This window comes from Chaetura pelagica, unplaced genomic scaffold (assembly GCF_000747805.2).
Source record: "Chaetura pelagica isolate M959 unplaced genomic scaffold, ChaPel_1.0 scaffold198, whole genome shotgun sequence".
NCBI lineage: Eukaryota > Metazoa > Chordata > Aves > Apodiformes > Apodidae > Chaetura > Chaetura pelagica.
In genome coordinates this window covers 1,069,656-1,089,147 of record NW_009954317.1, presented here as the reverse complement: position 1 = coordinate 1,089,147, position 19,492 = coordinate 1,069,656, and the positions used below count along the sequence as shown (strand labels likewise).

The following is a 19,492-nucleotide window of genomic DNA, read 5'->3' as shown; positions in this document are numbered from 1 at the left end:
TTGTAAATTATGTTTATGTGAAAAGCCTGATAAGCAAGAATTTTAATAAGATGCCTATTTCCAAAGGCTGGCAATGGTGACTGATCCAAAAAACCTTGGGATCCACACTCACTAGTAGTAAGCATAGGTTATAAGCATGAACACATCAAACTGAAACCTGCAACTGTTTCACAGCAATTTCATCCTCCTAAGTAGGACAGGACAAAAGTTATTATGCTATTGTTTTATTTCACTTTTAAAAATTTACCTTTCTGACTCTTGCCATGGCTTATCTGATTCATAGTCTTTGCCTAACTTCTCTGACTTGTCCTCTTTATCTTCTCTCTTTCTACCTCGTTTCTTGCGCTCTTCTTCTTCTGGGGGTTTGCTCCTGCAAGCCACCAAACACTCTAAGACTCGCTGGTGTTTATCAGAGTTGTTTATGTGAGCTCGTACAAGGGTCTCCAACTCATTCCACATAATCCGGTACTGTTCGTCTCTAAGCAAGGACAGAAAAACAGTATTACATACAGGATAACTTAGATCATTAAACTATTGAAAAAATAAGGCTAAAAACCAGAGCTTAAGAAACAAAAACCCCAAAACAGTCTGTACTGGAGGTTGATCCACCTGAGATTAATTCATTCTTGAAATCTGAAATCATACTGTATGTAACATTTCCCAATTAACATCCAAAGACTTGAGTTTAGATTAAAATATACTATGTCCACTGAAATAAAAACTTCCACAAGATCTCACTGCCAAAAGGCACTTCTGAACCCTCCCAGGTGTTTGCTAACTACGCAGTGTAAGGATATGCAGAGTGTCACTCATACACTGACATGCAGATTCATTTTTATTTTTCTGGATAAAAAAAAATTCCAGAAGTACCATGCTATGGTAAACAGCTCCCAGACATTTGGGCCACCTTCTGTAGCTGAATTTCTTTTCAGCCAATTCTTAGGATTACAATGCACACTTAATAATATCAGGACATTCCATGCTTGTTTTAAAGGAGTACCCCCTATTTTAAAGTAACTGTTCCAAAAGGATTTGACTATCCTAGCATATCCCTATTTTAGAGCCTTGTTCATTTAAAATGCCTATGTTTCCCTTTTAAATTTTAGATTATTCTACTTTCTCTGGCCTAGCTTGTATCAATCTCTTACCTTCCCTGATGGCCATCTTTGCTTTTTTATTTTTTATCATACCCACAATTTTGGGGTAATAAAATGATGTAACATTTTCCTAGCACACAACACTATCAGTACTGTGACAGCCCCTAAATGATACAGTCAAAACATTCACAGTCTGCAATGTCCATATGTACCTCACTTAGTTTACTACATATTTACCTCTGGCCAACTTTTAAAATTTAATATGAAAATAATGTCAATGGAAGATTTCTGAAAAAAGTCCAACATTAACAAAGAGACACATGCATGTAACCTTTTAGGACCCTTTCCTCTGGTACCAACTGTTGAAATAGGCAGCGGATCATTTTTCCTCTCCATGTCTACCAAGTTGTATATGGTTTTTTGACAATTCAGAACATCCTCATCAGTCATTGCTTCTTTTACAATCACACTGGCTAATGGCACTACCTGTAAGATAAAAGTCACCAACAAGAAAGTCTGTGTATGTCATGGGACAGAAACAGGAAGAAAAAATCAGAGGCAACCATGGAACCACACACAAACACACCCCTTCTTATCCTCCATTTAGTAATAACTCTGAGCAGGCACAAGCAGATGCATTTTTTCTTTACCCAGTAACATTATAGCTGTCAGGTTCAAATATTCCACCCTATTTATATGGCAAAACAATAATCTAGTAACATTAAATACAGGGTACTTCAGTGAAAATAAAGCCGAAAATAAATCACTTGCCATAAAAATCAGTTTATCATAAAACAGTTGATATCTCAACAAGTGGCAAGGACAAACTTAATTTAGAACAGAATCAAGTTACAAACCCCAGGCAACTTACAGCTTGCATGTTGAAGATGGTAGTCTGAGAAATAATCATAGGCCAGTAACGAGTATGTTTCTCTAACTGATCTTTTGCACGTTCCAATGGAATTTCAAGACTTCCATCGATCTTATATCTGGGCTCTAGAAAAGGAGTTAATCGGTTTTCCCTCATAAATTCACCAAAATCCTAATGATAACCAAACAAGATACAATTAGGCATTTCTCTAACAAAGTAGCTTTCATTGAATGGGCAAAACAGCATAGCTAGTGTACCACCCCCACCACTAATCTGAGCCTAACAACCAGAGCTGTTTCTAGCTTTCAGACATACATTATCCTGGGTGTACATAAACAGTTGTATAAAAATGAGTTAAAACTGATGCAAGGTTTTTTGATGAGGATATGTTCTATATCTGCAAGGTATTTCAGGTATGGCAAGAGTTTTATTATGTTTTTCTGGAAGTCACTTCTGCTTGTTTACAAGAGATACAAAGGATGTGATAAAAAGGGGAAAAAAAATACTGTCAGCTGATCATCTGCTCCATATCCAGGCTCAAAGCCAACAGCTCCATCTCTTCTATTTATTGTAGAAACCATTCACATGCAATCTATCTTTCTGACAAAAAGCAAGATAGAGTCCCATGCATATCCAGCCCACAAAAATCTTGCCAAGAAAAATGTTATTCTAGAATCAGAACTTAAAATACTCATATTGCATAAGGAGGCAAGTACTTCCTTGACAAAGGACTCTATGAAGCACATATGAGATGTACTTCATACTAAATATGTTATCAGCAGTACAAAGAAAAAGTTTGATCATGCAATCCATTCCAGCTCTCTAGAAAGCATATTAACACCTCCTTTACACACCTATTGCACTACATCTCATCACCTGAGATAAGCAACAACTTAAGGTTCTTACTGTAATCCGGTAGTCAGTGACTCTTCCACCACACCCTTCACTAATTGATGGGGGATCTTCTAGAATTGATCGTGAGCTGCTTAATACATGCAGAAAAATCTCTCCTCCATGGCTGCTGAGCATATGACTAATGACTTTAGAGCCAGACTTGCGGGGCTGTTCCAACAAAACCGAACGACCTGTTAAACAAGAGATCAGTTTCATCAGTTCTGGTGCTGCAATTTTAAATTCAAAACTATGTATACACAATACAGGTTTGGAACTAACCAGTAAGACCCAGATGAACAAGAAACATTTCTCCTTTCAGTATTTTCTGCATGTACTTACACAAATTTTACAACAGACAGATCAAAATGGCTCTTCTCCAGCAAGCAATCACTTCCTCTGTAGAACCTTATTCTTAGAAAAAGTCCATTATTTCTAAGACACTAAAACTGTATAATGTGTAAGGACAGCTTGCTATTTTTCAGTTATTACAGATTATGTTCTATAGTAAACTTATTTCTCCCTACTGCAGAAACTCTCAGTAAAAGCAACTTCTAGAAAGTAACAAAACCGACCTGAGTATATAAATATCAATGATGTCTGTTAAGATTGAAATTGGAAACCATTTTTCAAAGAAATAAAATTGCCTTTGTCTTATTTCCAGTAAAATACACTAAGCATAAAAGAGCCCATTCTCTAAATAAATTGTTTTTTATGAGGAAGCAAAAATAGATCAGGAGTAGTTATCTGAAATATGTTATTAATTTCAGTTCTAACCATTTTAATCAAGGTACTTTTTCAGTACCCTTTAGAGAAAAATACAATGTTTAAAAAAGACACTGCACATGAGGGACTCAAATGACTTAAGAAAACATCCCATTAAAATAATGTTTTTGTAGCGTCATTTTGTTTGCAAACTAAAAAACATATGTAACTAATATTGACTACAATTACTCATTGGACATTGGTTTACCTTTTAAATATGCATTTACAGGGCAACCTCTTAAAGATTATCCATTGCAGTGGGCATGGCTTCGCAGACAAGCAAGCAAAAGATAACTAAATCTAACCTACTTTTTTGACCAATCCCAGTACACACAAGCATGTCTGCTTCAATTGACCAACATACTTACGTGCTGATAACTCAGTTAAGAGCTTTCTCAGTCTGCCCAGCCCCTGCTAAAAATCAGGCACAGACACAAGTTGCTAATATTTCACAATAGCCAGAGTAAGCATTGTGATCAAGTGCACTATAGCATACCAAAAGCAGCATTTCCTACTAAAGTGAAAAGTATTCTGCATTTGGATTCAGAAAAGAACTACCACAACTCAATACTTGCTCCCTCTTTACATCTTTCCTCTCATCAAGTATAAAAACACATCCATTTGCCTTTCAATATATTTAACAACTTCCCTGTCTTATTTATATATTAAAATAAGCTTCACATTTTACAGTATATAGACATTTACTGATAAATCAAAATATAGTTAACTGCTCTATTCACAATATTAACAACTAAAACATTAATTGGCCAAAGACACAAATTTACCATTAAGGAGAAAGTTAGTAAGGCATGAAGAAGGTCTGCTATTTACATCTACTGGTGAAATTCTGTACGCTCCAGTACAATAGTGTAATTCTGCAAAATAAATGGGTAAAAAAGTTGAGTGTAGTTCCACACACAGAAAAAACACCCCACAAAATAAAAGGGAAGGAGGCTATTCCACAATCATCAAAACTAAAAAGTCTAGCTGTTTCTTGATCTAGAAGTTTCTTTCACTGTCTCTTCACAATCATTCCAGTACCCTCAACTCTGAGAACCTAATACATTCCCAAGCTCTGTTTCCAGCAGGACCTCCAGTTCTTCTTATCTCCTGAATTACTACATTGTAGAGTTAACCTCCTCTTATTTCTCATCTGTATTTTTGACTTGCTGGCTCAGAGTCAATATATCTTGCTGTTAGTCTACAGGGTACATAAGCTGAATGGTCAGGTGGTTCTTACATTACCTCAAATCTTCCCTGTCCTTCTCTCCTTTGATCAGATTTGGGTAGAGATCTGATCAGAAAGTTAATACAGAGGTACTTCTCTTGATAGCAACGTTGCATACATTTAATTTCCTTACAAAGCTTTTTACTTTGCACTCTAAAGATTACATTTAAGATAGTACTTGAATTTCCTTGCCCCAACAAAAAAATTAAAACAAAAAAGATTCAATGTATCAAATGCTGCTGCGTTCAAAAACACCACTGCAGAACTGACAAGGTATACTTGGCCTTGTTAGAGGGGCAAATAATTACTGAATATTGTAGTCAATGAAGAGCTTCATGATACTTGAGACTGAAAACAAGCCACCAAGAAAGACGTTACTATCCATCTCAACTCTTACACACACCACTGATAAGCCAAGATGAGAAGGGCATTGCACAACCATTAGTAAAGCAGGGTGCAGTCAGCAGCAAGGTTTATAGAGCAAATCTTCAAGCCAGCATTAACCAGAAATAAATTACCTCCTTGCTCAGATTCTTTCCAGTGTACAGGGAGAACAGTGTTCAATACAAGTTAGACTACCCATTTTATAAGGTACTATGTTACCTACCTACACTATTTGTTCGGGGAGTACACCATTTTAAAGTTACAGTTTCTTTAAATGTTCCTTCTCTGCTATTGCCACCTACATGATTATCACCTGCAAAATAAAGTAATAAAAAGTGTCATAGCATGATCAACCACATTTTCTTCATTATAACAACTTCTAAACTAAGGTACAATATAACATAAGCATATATTAAATTAAGTCTAATTTAAAAAAGTTATATACCTAACAAAAGTAAAAACGTTATTACCAGTGGTAGTTGAAAAAATCTCAATATCAGCAGCCATTGCATGTTTTAAAAACCAATTCAGCACACAAAATACTGCAGCTCCAGACTGCTTTCTAGGTTTGATATCACACTAACACCTAGAATTTTATACATGTTATCTACAACAGGAATTTTCCTTTAAAATGCCTAGAAGTTTAAGACAATGTCTATTTTCCACACAAAAATCAAAACCTTTAACAAATGTTAAAGCTGTTCATTTCTTGAATATATTATATCCCAAAGTAAAAATAAATTCATCTAAAGGCACATTTGACAAGTTGGACTTTTGGGGAAAATAAGTACTTGACATCATGCAGTACCTCTCCTATGCCAGATTTAATTTTAACATCTCTCAATGTGTTTTACTGGCCACAGATGTTTTCCTATTAAAATGTTTTCGTAAGTCTCACTGACAACCAGTCTGACAAAAACCACCTGAAGATAGTAGAAACTATGTTTCTACTAGTGAGTTTTGCAAGTCTTCATGATCTTTGGCTCACATCTCAGGAAAGATTTAACTAGTTTTTCACAAAGTTCAAGAACTACAGTAGCATTGGCACTTAAGATGCTTGAATCCACAACAGAGAGGAATAAACACAACAACACCCAACATTATATGTAATATGTCAGGGTTTAGTTTAATCTTTCATGTAAGAAGTTCCCTTATTTTTAAAGACATTTACACAAAGTATTTTATTTGCTTAGTCATCATACAGGTAACTTGCATATGTTGATTTTTCAGCTAAAATAACTGGAATTTTAGAAAGTCTCTCAGAATACCTGAATGCCAAACTTCAGCTAAAAACCCTCCACCAACATTACAAGGAAATAAGACCAATGAAATGGAATTCTTGCTATTACAGTCAAAATTTAAAAACAAATAAAAGAAACAAAAATTCATAGGATCTAAGTACTGACTTTTTCCTCTCAAAGTTCTGCTGGAAAAAATTTGAAGAGGCATTTCATTTGGAGTTTGCTTTTGGCTTTTACTAGCAGACTTACTCCTTGATCAACAGGTATTACAAAACCATTTCTGCACCCTGACAATAAAGCTTCATGCTTTCAACATGGTAACACAAGTTCAGGTGAGTCTGAATTCATTACTGTAACATCTTGCTCTTTCTCAACCTTTAATCATACACTCCACTAAAATCTGGAGCACAGCACTTCTAGATTATAATGAGGAGTTAACCTCCTTTTCCTCAAACTAATGGTAACCCCTTCAAGAGCAAAAAGCACACTCTAAACTGGCTACTTGTGAACCACATGATTTCAAACTTCAAAAATATCCACTCTTGTTAAACAACTGATGTAACTCATCTGTTAAACTCTTCACTTCTTAGAAGTTAAACAACCAACAACTTTCTAGTATGCTTTAAAACTATACAAAATAGTTTCAGATAGTAAAACAAGTATTTACTGCCTGTATCTAAACACTTACTGATGTACTTACGCATGTAGTACATGTACAGGTACTGAATCATGTAACAGAAGTTACAATCAATGCAGTAAAAGACAAAGCATATACAAAACATCCAAATGTTAAAAATGATACTTCAGCACTGAAAAGGCACATGGTCTAAGATTCCACCACACAATAACACCAGCTGAGGTTTTTTTAACTGCTTGGCTTTGCTTTTAATTCTACTACTACAGATTTTTTTTTTTAGCCTGACTTATTTAAAAAATGTATATCGAATAGTTTCCTGAAAAAAATAACTGTGCATAAGACTTACTCTTGTGTTTCTCTAACCTCAGTTAAGCTTCACCTCAGAAATACTAGGTAATAATTCCAAATTTACAGAAAGGATACTAAGTATTTTAAATACAAGAAAGCTCAGACGTCAAGTAACTGTCTTTTCCAAAGCAATTACTGTCATAAATAGGCCTATGGGATGTAAGTGATGTCTATTATTAGACAGTCTAGAAGCTCAAATGTGCAAGGAATAGTTTCTCACCAACACCCACAAGAGATACTTTTGTAAAATGACTGGACATCTGGTTTCTCATGTCCCTTTTATATGTTAAGTCGACATTCCCCTAAAAACTCACAAAAATCCTGAACATTTCTGAAACCTTGTCTGATGAATTTGACCTGTTTTTTTCCATTGTTTCCATCATTACTGCTATATTAAAATATGCCAGTAATGAATAAAACTCAATATCAACATTAGAAATCAAGTTCTTGGGTTGTAAGGAATAACTGAAAATTATAATTGTGCCTGAAATTTACATCAGTTTGGAACTCAAACTTTGTGAATGCTCCCAGCAGGCTGATCAAAAGGAACTATTTCTACTTACCACTCTTCAAAAAGTCAACATGTGCCTCTTTGTGATGAAGTAGCTCCACATCATAGTTGGCTGATGTGTTAGCATGTTGTTCTTCCTTCAAAAAGAGAAAGGTAGAAATATTTTTATTTAGCTGTGACTTTCTATAAATGAATGATTCTACACTTATCTTTCACTCCAGAATAAAACAAGAAGTCTCAAAAGTGCATCAGACAACAACAGGATTGCAATGTTGAGGAAACCGTTTACGCTCTGACCTGTTTAAAGATGCAGCTATCTGCTTTTCCTCTTTTCTCCTTTTTTTGAAACCCTATGGTTTCCTCTTTATGCAAATGTCATGATAGTGTACACAGCATAAAATATAAGGCAAAAAAGAAGTTTGTTTAAATTTGTGAAGTTAAGCCTATGACATACTGAATACCACCAGTAGTTACAACTCACTGAACGGCAACAAATGGTCACTACAGAATAAATGGGCAACTACTTTACATGACCAAAAATCTCAATAATCCAAACCAAAAAACACACTTAGAACTTACCATTTTATTGTACTTGACATATAGAAGTGTGCTTGCAGCTGGAAGTTTATAATTAAAAACCAAATGTCTGTAAAGAGGACACTGCATCTTTAAACATTTGCAGAAGACTAGCAAAAACAGAACAGTAACCTTGGTAACTTATTCCAGGTTAAAAATAAAAAACCACAGAGAACCCAACACAGTCTATTACTGTAAGGACAAAGGCAGAAGGGAGAGGCATACCAGCAGCACACAGGTCAGAAAGTTACAGACAAGGTATTTGCAAACTTAAGTCACATTTATGCCATGACCCATATCAAAGTTCCATTAAAGCTGTGAAAATAAATTTTAATTTCATGTTTAAACTTATAAAAAGCATACAGTATTGCTAGCTTTCAAAGATGCAGGTAATGATTGAGGGTATTAGAAATTGATGAATTTTTAAAATAAGAAAAGTTTATCTGCTCTGCCCTTTTTATTTTAATACAGTCACTTGTTTCGACTGTCTCTTGCTGCCTGATCAGAAAGTTACTGCAAACTTAGTACTTGCAATGCTTAGTCACACTGATATCCCTCCAGGTAGCAATTTTAAAAAGTTATTAAAAAATAGGGACACAAAAAACTTTGAGCAAATTATGCTTAATTTAGTATCTTTCTTATTTAAATATATCCCCTGTCCTCCTGTTTCTATGAATCTTTAAACTGGAAAACCTACTGGAAAACCTTAAGTCAAAAAACAGATTAGTTACAAACACCTTTATGTTGGGTGGGCATGATCATGAAACAGAGGAAAAAAGAGACTCACTATGCCACTATAATGCACAAGGGTCAAGAATATCTAGCACAACTAAAAAAAGACAAAAGAATCACAGACAAAACTAATCTGAGATAAAGATTGTACTTATATAAAATAACAAAAACAGAACTGAAGTAACTCTTGTATTGCTACATGAAAAAATTGAGATTCAGCAATACAATGTTTTGTTCTGTGATCCTTCTTTACTGTATTTTTACCCCTCGATTTTTACTAACCTGGTCACAGACATTGAATGTGGGCTAATAAAAAACAAAAAATGATATGGAGAGAAAAACAATGTAAAATTCAATTAAAATAAACAGTAAGAAGTTTTCAAAACAAATTTAGAAGTGACACAGCTAGGCAACTCAAAGATACAGACACAGTATTACCTTCATAGGAATGTTAGTTATTGTGGTTGAAGCCAGATCAAAGTGTTGTTGAACCAAAACGTTCAGTTTTGTAGCCAGATGCCTTCCCGCACGGACACTATGCACTTCACTGGTTAAAACAGGTGAAAGCTAAAATGAATGCACAGAGTGTATAGTATTCATGGGTTAGGTTCTAGTGTCAGGTAACAACATTCACATGTAATTTTAAATAAGCACATTTATCCTGCTAAATTGGACTCAGGGTGAACTGGCACTCAAAAAACCCCACACCATGGAGAACTCAGAAGGAAGCAGCAAAAATTATTATTCAGAATTTTTAAGTTATGCCACTTGTCAGCACTGCAGTTGCTAAGAATTACATAAAAAAAGAATTGTGCTAAAAGCTTGAGCTATTAATTGCTCATAGGAAGAATTAGTATCACAACACAGTTAATAAATCCTCTTATTAGCAGCTCTAGGCCTGCTATTTTGCTCTTTTATGCTGAGCAAAAGGAATAAAGTTATTTTTATACAGTTACCTGCAAGTGCATCATATATGGACAAGAATAACAAGCACAATTAGATTTTTCACTGCCAACAAGGACATTGGTTTCAGGCTTTTAGAATGAGGTAATAAAGATAACTCTTACAGAGCAAAGTAATCATCTATTCTCTTCTGTTCCTTTTTTATTTCACACAACTACTAAAACTTTGTAGAGAAGAACTTTGGAAAGGTGCTGTCATAGCCTTTTTATTTATGAAATAATATGCAGGGCTATACATTCTTCATGTTAAGAATAACGTGTTTTTTCTTGTGATTTTTCTTTCTTGCATGCAGCATGTTAAAAGCAGCAGAGACTGATGAAGAGCAGAATAGCAAGATTTTTTCAGGTACTTGGTTTAAAACAACATGAATAAACACAAGTCCACAAAGCTCACATGCATTTGCTACCAAACAACTGACATGTCAAAATACACAGTAATTTCATATATGCTACATTTCACCTTTTTTAAAACTAATCCTTAAAAGTAAAAAAATCCTTTCCAGGCAACCAGCAACAAGAGAAGAGGACACTGCCCCAAGCTGCACCACAGGAGGGTTAGGTTGGATATTAGGAAGTAGTTCCACCCTGAGAGTCATTAGACACTGGAATGGACTTCCCAGGACAGTGGTAGAGGCACCATCCCTGGATGTGTTCAAGGAAAGGCTGGATGTGGCACTCAGTGCCATGGTCTAGCCAACGTGGTAGTGTTGGTTATAGGCTGGACTTGATGATCTTAGACATCTTTTCCAGCCTTGGTGATTTGGTGAATATATGTAGGGTACTTTAAGCATTTTATTAATTTCAAACATTCCACATTCCCAACAAGGTATTACCCGTCCATCTTGAATATAGACTTCCCAATTATTTTCATTGAAAAGGCTTTCTCTTTGCTAATAGTAGAACAGAACTGATGCTAAAGCTCATTTTGGTTTAATGAAAAAATAGTTCAACCAGAACTAAAAATGCTAGCATGTTAGTGTGGGTAACATGGAACAGAGTGCTGAACAATAGACATTGTTGAGTAGCAGGTATTTAGGAAAACAGAGCTTTTTCTAGCTAGCAGCCTGTGCTTGAAGAGCAGAAAAGTTACTCAACTTACTATTCAATAGACAAAGTACTTGATGGCTTTCTATTAGGTTCCTAAATGCATGTTTCTTTCTGAAAAAAAACCCATCACACCTAGAATGTCATTCTATGACATTAATGGGCTCATAGGGGACTTCAATTACCCAGATATCTGCTGGGAAGGTGACACAGCCAGGCATGTACAGTCCAGGAAGGTCAGCCAGTGTATTGATAATTTTTTGATAGAGATGGTGGAGGAGCCAACAAGGAGAGGTGTACTGCTGGACTTGGCTCTGACAAAGAGGGGTCAGCAGAAGACATTAAGGTTGGGAGTTGTAGTGACCATGAGATGGTGGATTTCAGAATCAACTGCAGTAGGTACAGAGCACCTAGCAGGGTCACAACCCTGGACTTCAGAAGAGCTAACTTTGATCTCTTAGGGGAACTGCTTGGTGAAACCCAATGGGATAGGGTACTGGAGGGTAGGGAGTGGCCTAGAGAACTGGTAAATGTTTAAGCACTGCTTCCTCCAAGCTCAAGATCAGAGCACCCCAAAGAGTAAGAAATCAAGTGAGCCAGGAGACCTGAATTGTTAAGCCAAAGAAATACTGAACAAACTCAAGTGCAAGAAAGAAGTTTATAGAACACAAAAGAAGGTACTAACCACCTGGGAGGAATAAAAGAATGTTTTCAAATAATGTAGTGATGCAACAAGGAAAGCTCATGCCTCCTTCGAATTAAAACTGGCAAGGGAAGTCACAGTCAAGAAGAAAGGCTTTTTAAAGTATACTGGATGCAAAAGGAAGGATAGAGGAAATGTGGGCCCTCTGCTGACTGAAGGGGGTGCCCTGCTGACAGAGAAAACAGAGAAGGCAGTTACTGAACGCCTTCTTTGCCTCTGTCTTTACTGCTAAGGCCAGCCCTCAGGAGTCCCAGACCTTCGAGACAACAGAGGAAGTCAGGCAAAAGGAAGACTCTGCCTTTGTCAAAGAGGATTGGGTTAGAAACCAACTAAATAAACTGGACATCCACAAATCCATGGACCCCAATGGGATGCACCCAAGAGTGAGGACAACTGGCTGAAGTCATTGCTAGCCCATTCTCCATCATCTTTGATTAATCCTTGGAAACAGGACAGATGCCTGAGGACTTGAGGAAAGACAATGTCACTCCAGTCTTCAAAAAGGGCAAGAAAGAGAACCAAGGTAACCACAGACCAAACGCTCATCTCCATTCCTGAAAGGTGACGGAACAGACAGATGAGGGGAAAGCAGTGGATCTGGTCTATGATTTCAGCAAGGCTTTCAACACTATCTCTTACAGCATGCTCACAGACAAACTGGTTTGGATTGGATGATAGGGCAGTGAGCTGGATTGGGAATTGGTTGAAGGACAGAGTTTAAAGTTGTGGTAAGTGATGCAGAGTCTAGCTGGAGACTGTGTCTAAGGGGATCCCCCAGAGTCAGTACTGGATGCAGCCCTGATCAATACATTCATCACCTGGACAAAGGGATAGAGCAAACCATTATCAAGTTTGTTCATGGTACCAAACTAGGAGTAGTGACTGACACACCAAAAGGTTGTGCTGCCACCCAGCATGACCTGGACAGGCTGAAGAGCTGGGCAGGGAAAAACTTAATGAAATTCAACAAGGGCAAGCACAAAGTACTGCATTTGGGATGGAACAACCCCACGTATCAGTACAGGTTGGGAGCTGACCTGCTGGAGAGCAGCTCTGGGGAGTAGGACCTCGGGGTCCTGGTCTAATGGCATCCTGGGCTGTACTAAGAAGAGTGTGGCCAGTAGGTCAAAGGAGGTCATCCTCCCCTATATTCTGCCCTAGTGAAGCTGCATCTGGAATACAGCATCCAATTCAGGGCTCACCAGTTCATAAATGATAAAGAACTATTGGAAAGAGCCCAGTGAAGAGCCACAGAAATTATTAGAGGAATGGAGCATCTGGCCTATGAAAAAAGGCTGAGAGAGCTGGGTCTGTTCAGCCTAGAGAAGAGACTGAGGGGGGATGTCATCAATGCTTATAAATATCTAAAGAAGGGTGTCAAGAGGATGGGGCCAGTCTCTTTTCTGCAGTGTCCACTGACAGGACAAGGAGCAATGGGCACAAGCTGGAGCACAGCAGGTTCAAGTTAAACATAAGGAAAAACTTCACTGTGAGAGTAACAGAGCCCTGGGACAGGCTGCCCAGAGAGGTTGTGGAAACATTCAAAAACTGCCTGGACATGCTCCTGTGTGACCTACTGTAGGTGATCCTGCTCTAGCAGGGGGGTTGGACTAGGTGATCTTCAGAGATCACTTCCAACCCTGAGAACTCTGACTATGACTCTGCTTCACATAAAAAATGAATAATGAATTATTACTGTCAAGAAAATTTAGTAGTGAAATGAAAAAGAGGATACCATATATGCATCAACAGTACAACACAACAAAGCATACACTTGCAATGGCAACATGCAGACTGTCAACTTTTCAAAGAATGATCACCTGTTCTTTCCTACACCTTACCAAAGACCACAGGCTTAAAGCCTTATTTCTGAACAGTTCATTTGCACTGTTTTGAATCTGACATGGTTCCTAATCCTTGGATAAATTTTCTCATTTTAAGCTCCTTACCTCTTTTTTAGGGCGATCTGAAACAAGACTGTCTTCACCAACTGGGTAAGTATGGATTAAGACCAATTCACATTTCTGAATCTGCATTAGACTTAAAAACAAGAACATTCTATTTAGCTTACAGGATGGCAGACTATTTCCTATAAATTAGACCAATTCTCCCAAGAGTCATCTGATTTCCAGAACACAATCCTAAGGATGTATTACAACACCCTGTTTCTGAAAGCATCTGTCAAAACTAAGTTACATCAATGACTTGGAAAAGCACATACTTCAAAATTAATTCTCATAATAAAAAAATGTCAAACATTTCTAGCTCTTCAGATGCTATAGCACTGTGTTTATTTTTTGACACATCAGCAGAGTAGATCCTTAACTTGTGTTATCTGTTCAGCTTTATTCAACTGAATTTGCCACCAAGGGTGTAATCAGGTATATTAATAAAGGGGATTCCAGTGAACATGAAAACAACTCAAATAACATGCTCATCTCCTAATAGTGGCTAGAAATTTGTAGAGGTCAAGACATTGGTCCACATCCTAATCTACAGGAATGAGGCCACTCTTCTGTCCTTACAATGGACTTAGAACCTGATTCTCCTGGGGCTGAATCCTTTATACATATTTGAAACTCCAATTGTAGCAGGTAAATACAAGAGACTCCTGCTTCTGCTATTCAAGTGCCTAAGGAGAAAACATGAATAGCATCTTAACCAACTACACACTTTAAAAGGCAATATACAGTCCCTGGGCCACAGTTTACTGTTTCATTAGACAAAACATATGGTGGAAAAATTACTTCTCCAAGGAGGTGCAACCTCTTTTTATAGAGACTGCTTTACCTCACAGGAAGTGTTGGGCAGCACAGAAATTTAGAAACGTAAAACTAGTTTCAAGGAGTTGGCTATTATAGTAAAAGTCAAATGTAAAATCAATGCAGTGCTATAAAGAAAGAAATGCATCAGATGCATAACTGATTACAAATAAAGCAGTATATAAATAAGGCAGTTACATGTCTCATTTTGGAGCAAGACATAGAAGACAACCTAAAGGGAAATACTGTCTTATGAGGATAATGATACTGAAGAGCTAATGATTACACAAACTCTAAGTCAACAATATCATGACTTGCACCTTCTATTTCATAAAGGCATTCAAATACTTCATCAGAATACGTTTTACATAACAAAAAGTACATCCATGTTTCAGAAGATGTAACAGGCATTTGTAAGACACTACACATTTATGAAGAGTATACTCACTGATCTGAATTAGCTGCAAGCTTGTTATGCTCATGAATGGTTTCCTGAACATAATCCTCAAGCATTCGAACATGGCTGTCACTAGAAAGAAAATTTTCAAATGCAGGATAATCAATCCTCCCATTCAAAACCACATGCCACTAAATGCCCTCCTATTTCAAGTGGAAAAATTTGTTACTGTAACACAGCTCCATAAATTACACCTTTAAGGCAGAAAGTGATCTAACAAAGCTAGCTACTTAGGGCACTAATTCATGACAATCAATGAAACACTTCTAAAAACATATGAAATAACATCTTTGAAATGCTAGAAGCAGGTTATCATAGATACCTTTTTGCATTAGTAATACAAATTATTCTTCCTCTGTTTCCAACCCTTTCTGCATTCTCCATGAGCATGGTTCGAGCCTCATGCTGGTACTCTGTTATTTTGCACAGTGCCTCAACTGCTGCAACCAGACCATGAAGTATGCTGCAGCACTCTGGATCTGCCCGAGGATTAGGAGGCCCAACAGCTGCCAATGCTGCCATCAACTAGTCAAGAAGAAAAATTACAGAAATTTACTTTACAGCCAGTGGTTAAAACAATCAGTTAAGAGAAAAGTCATAATGATGACTTATTTAGATGCAAATTAATATTGTTGGGAGAAAACCAAACAGAGCAATTGAAGACCATTCTATGTTCTCAACCTTCTGGAAAACATCTGGCCCTAAATCACCCTTTGCAATTCATTTATTGTTACTGAACCTTGAAAATATAATCTCATTAATTACAGAAAAATACCTGGCTATAATAGCAAGCTCTATCCAACACCTGAAAGAAACTTTAGCATTATCAGACATAATCTGTTCTTATTTTCTGAGAATGTAGAAATTCAGTTCTCACAAGTAAGTTTTTCAGAGGACAAGCCCACTCAGTACAAAACTAAGCAAGAGCAAGAGTCTTCCCTGTTTTCCTGTTTAATTGCCTGTCATGCAAATGTAAAAAAACCCAAACAAATTACAAATTCAACAAGTATCACTATAAGAAATACGTAACTTCTTCAGAACATTTATTTTAATATAAGTCTCTATACAGAAAACTACTTGATTCTTTTTTAATTACATAACACTGCCTACAGAATAGGCAACCCTCACAGGCTACTTACAATTCTGTTACACAATTTCAGAGCAGATCCACCAACATTTTAATTAGATAATTTCCTATTGAAGATAGTAAGAAGCTGTTATTTATTCTGCAATTGAGTGAGATTAATAAAAGCAAAGAATAGTTACAAAGCACACCTCCTGCAAGTTCTGATCTTCCTGAGTCCAAGAATTCAAGACATGAGCCCCAGAATCACTCACAATGAAGTTCACCTAAAAGGATCAAAAAAGCACATAAAGGTAACAATCAATTATACAGGTAACAGCCATTATGGCTGCTTCCCCAAGCCCAAAGAAACATGAATTACACCTCTTCACTCTGGAGATAGGGATGATGACAAGCCAAACTAAAAATACAACAAAAACATAAAGCCTCCACTCCTGCTACATTCAGTTACCCTTTCATTAACATTATGATTAACTTCTAACTCTATTTAGATTTTTAAGCCACTGAATCAGTTTCTACACCAAAGTAGCATTTGAGGATATCATGAAACATTATGAACCAACAACACCAGTAGCAGGCCCCCAGAAGTCAGGATGTTAGTCTTATGTGGGGAGAGAAGACAGGCCATTCTCTACAATTAAGTATTTCAATAATCAGGTAACATTTTCAGTAAAATAGCTGCAAAACAACGTAAATTCTAATACTGCAATATTGCAAGTCATTCTCCAAAGACTACCACGGTCATAAACATCTAGCAAGATTTAATAAACATCCCATATCTTCTAAAGATGACCAAAAAGTTGAGGAAGCACACCTTCCGCATCAATTTCATACCACACAAGCTCCAGTTCAGCCAACTGATTCATATCCATTAAGCATACACTTGATATAATCCCATAATGGAACTTGACTGTATATCAGATTCCAAACTACATTTTAAATTAAGTATTTGTTGTCTGAAAACCAGGACATGTATCAAATCACTGAACCACTGGTGGTATTTAGCTGTCCCCTGAAACAGCCAGTATTCCACCATCATTACCTTGCACCTCTATCACTGTCATAAGCTTATTTAACTTCCATGGTTTTTAACTGCAACTAACCTCTAGAACATTGCACAATGGTTTATTCAGTAATGACAAAAGATCTGAACAACTAGGGATTAGGTACCTTATTTTATCATACAATATTAAAGAACCCACAAGGTCTTTTTTTTCTAAACAAAGAGCTGTGTGCCAGGAAGTTCCCCCACTTACTCTAGTTGGTAGCTTCAGTGAGGGAGATGCTACCTCTTCCTAAGGCCCATTAAGTTACCTTAAAACATCTCTCCATGCACTGTTACAAAGTGACATTAGGATAATGCAAGGTACCAAAAGTAAGTGGGTAACAGGATTCATATACTACACAAACCAGTTTAAATAGCTAAAAAAAGCATCAAACAATTTTTTTTATATAATAAATTATATTTGATCTTTTAATCTAACCAACAGCTAGTAACATTAGAACACTTCATTACAATGGGAAAATTTCCCTTATACTATCAAGTATCATAATCAGTTGGGCCAGCACTTACCAGTTTCTTGAAAGGAAAAATATCATACATGATTCTACAGTACTCCATGGATGATTCCACTGAACAGGTCCATAGTGATTTTGATATGGGTGCTAGAGGTATGATTCCTTGGGTTCGATTCTTTACTAACATATCAAATTCAACATGTTGCCTGCAGGATTCTGCCATATATGGGCAGTGATCCACAACAAAAACAGTTTTATGAGACTCAGAAAAGATTTTCATTTTCTTCCTGAAAGAAACAAGGTAATAAAATCAGAAAGAAACTGGAAAAGGCAAAAAAAAAAAGCAGATCACAAGATTACTGTGCAATTTATACAGCATCAAGTTATCTCACTGGAATATGCAAGCTTTAAAGAGATTACCTACCCTCTTACAGTATTTAGATTACATATTGCAAGCATTAGCTCCTACAAAACCATTAAGCTTCTAAAAAACTGCTACATTTTAACAGTCGATTTAAATGGAGACAAGTATCTCTAGAACTCTTACTAGTCCATGTACTTAGTATATCACACTTATAATCACAACGAATTTTTTCTCAAGAGGGAATAAACAGAAAATATGGAAGTATACTGCTGAAAAGGCAACAACGATGCACAGTATTGCCCCGCCCACTTTTCTGATTGGAAAAAAGTAAAGAAACTGCTTCCTGCTTAAAGCTTATTTCCTAAATTGAGCGACATGGAAAAAATAATTTATGATTGGGCTACACAAACCTTCACATTTAACATCAGACTTTTAAGCAGATTTTTTGCCTTCACTTTGCTAGATACATCTTTCTACTTTTAAAAGAGAATTTACAAGTGTACTTTGACCACTCACTGACAGACATACCAAGTCTGAAACTGTAATGTAAATGTTTATCCAGCAAGACTAAGAGCAGCAGCCCTTCTATTTTTCCCAGCTATGAAGACTGAGAACTCTGCAAAAAAGCATGGTGGTTTGATCTTAGATCAAACAGTCCTCATTTCAAACTTACTCAACCATTGGATGCTTCCATGTTTCTAGTACAAAAACCTATTTTGTCCACGCAGATCATAGAACTATGGAATGGTTTGGGTTGGAAGGGACCTTAAGGATCATCTAGTTCCAACCCCTCTGAATGGGCAGGGACACCTGCTGCTAGACCAGGTTTCTGACCCCCATCCAGCCTGGCACCTTAAGGATCATCTAGATGGGGCATCCACAACTTGCCTGGGCAATCTGTTCCAGTGTCTCACCACCCGCATAGTGAAGAATTTCATCCTAATGTCTAACCTAAACCTCCTTTCTTCACGTTTTAACCGATTACCCTTGTCCTATCACTACAAGCTCTTGTAAAAAGCCCCTCCCCAGCTTTCCTGTAGGCACTGGAAGGCTGCTATGAAGTCCCCCTGGAGCCTTCTCTTCTCTAAGCTGAACAACCTCAACTCTCTCAGCCTGTCTTCACAGCAGAGGCGCTCCAGCCCTCTGAAACGCTGAAATGCACAACACACAAAGCCCAAAAACCTACACCAGGTCACTTAAAAGCCAGCAAAACAAGTCGGCTGCACACAGGCCATGAGGCAGCACCTCAGCGGGGGCGGGAGCGGGGCCGGCACCCCCCTCAGCACCCGCCGGGGCCCGCGGGCCGGCAGCGGGCCC

At 37.2% G+C, this 19,492-nt stretch overlaps 1 protein-coding gene across 1 annotated transcript; it reads right to left on the bottom strand.

The window, feature by feature from the left end:
- Nucleotides 1-243: 243 nt before the first annotated feature.
- On the bottom strand, nt 244-18,095 carry ASUN (asunder spermatogenesis regulator). The gene is made up of 13 exons (XM_010004139.1): nt 17,867-18,095; nt 16,485-16,559; nt 15,532-15,734; nt 15,201-15,281; nt 13,940-14,030; nt 9,720-9,848; nt 8,026-8,110; nt 5,460-5,549; nt 4,410-4,499; nt 2,875-3,053; nt 1,969-2,139; nt 1,429-1,583; nt 244-478 (listed from the first exon to the last, which is right to left on the bottom strand). Exons 1-13 carry the CDS (start codon nt 18,089-18,091, stop codon nt 244-246), a joined length of 1,809 nt encoding a protein of 602 aa, XP_010002441.1. The 5' UTR covers nt 18,092-18,095.
- Nucleotides 18,096-19,492: the final 1,397 nt, after the last annotated feature.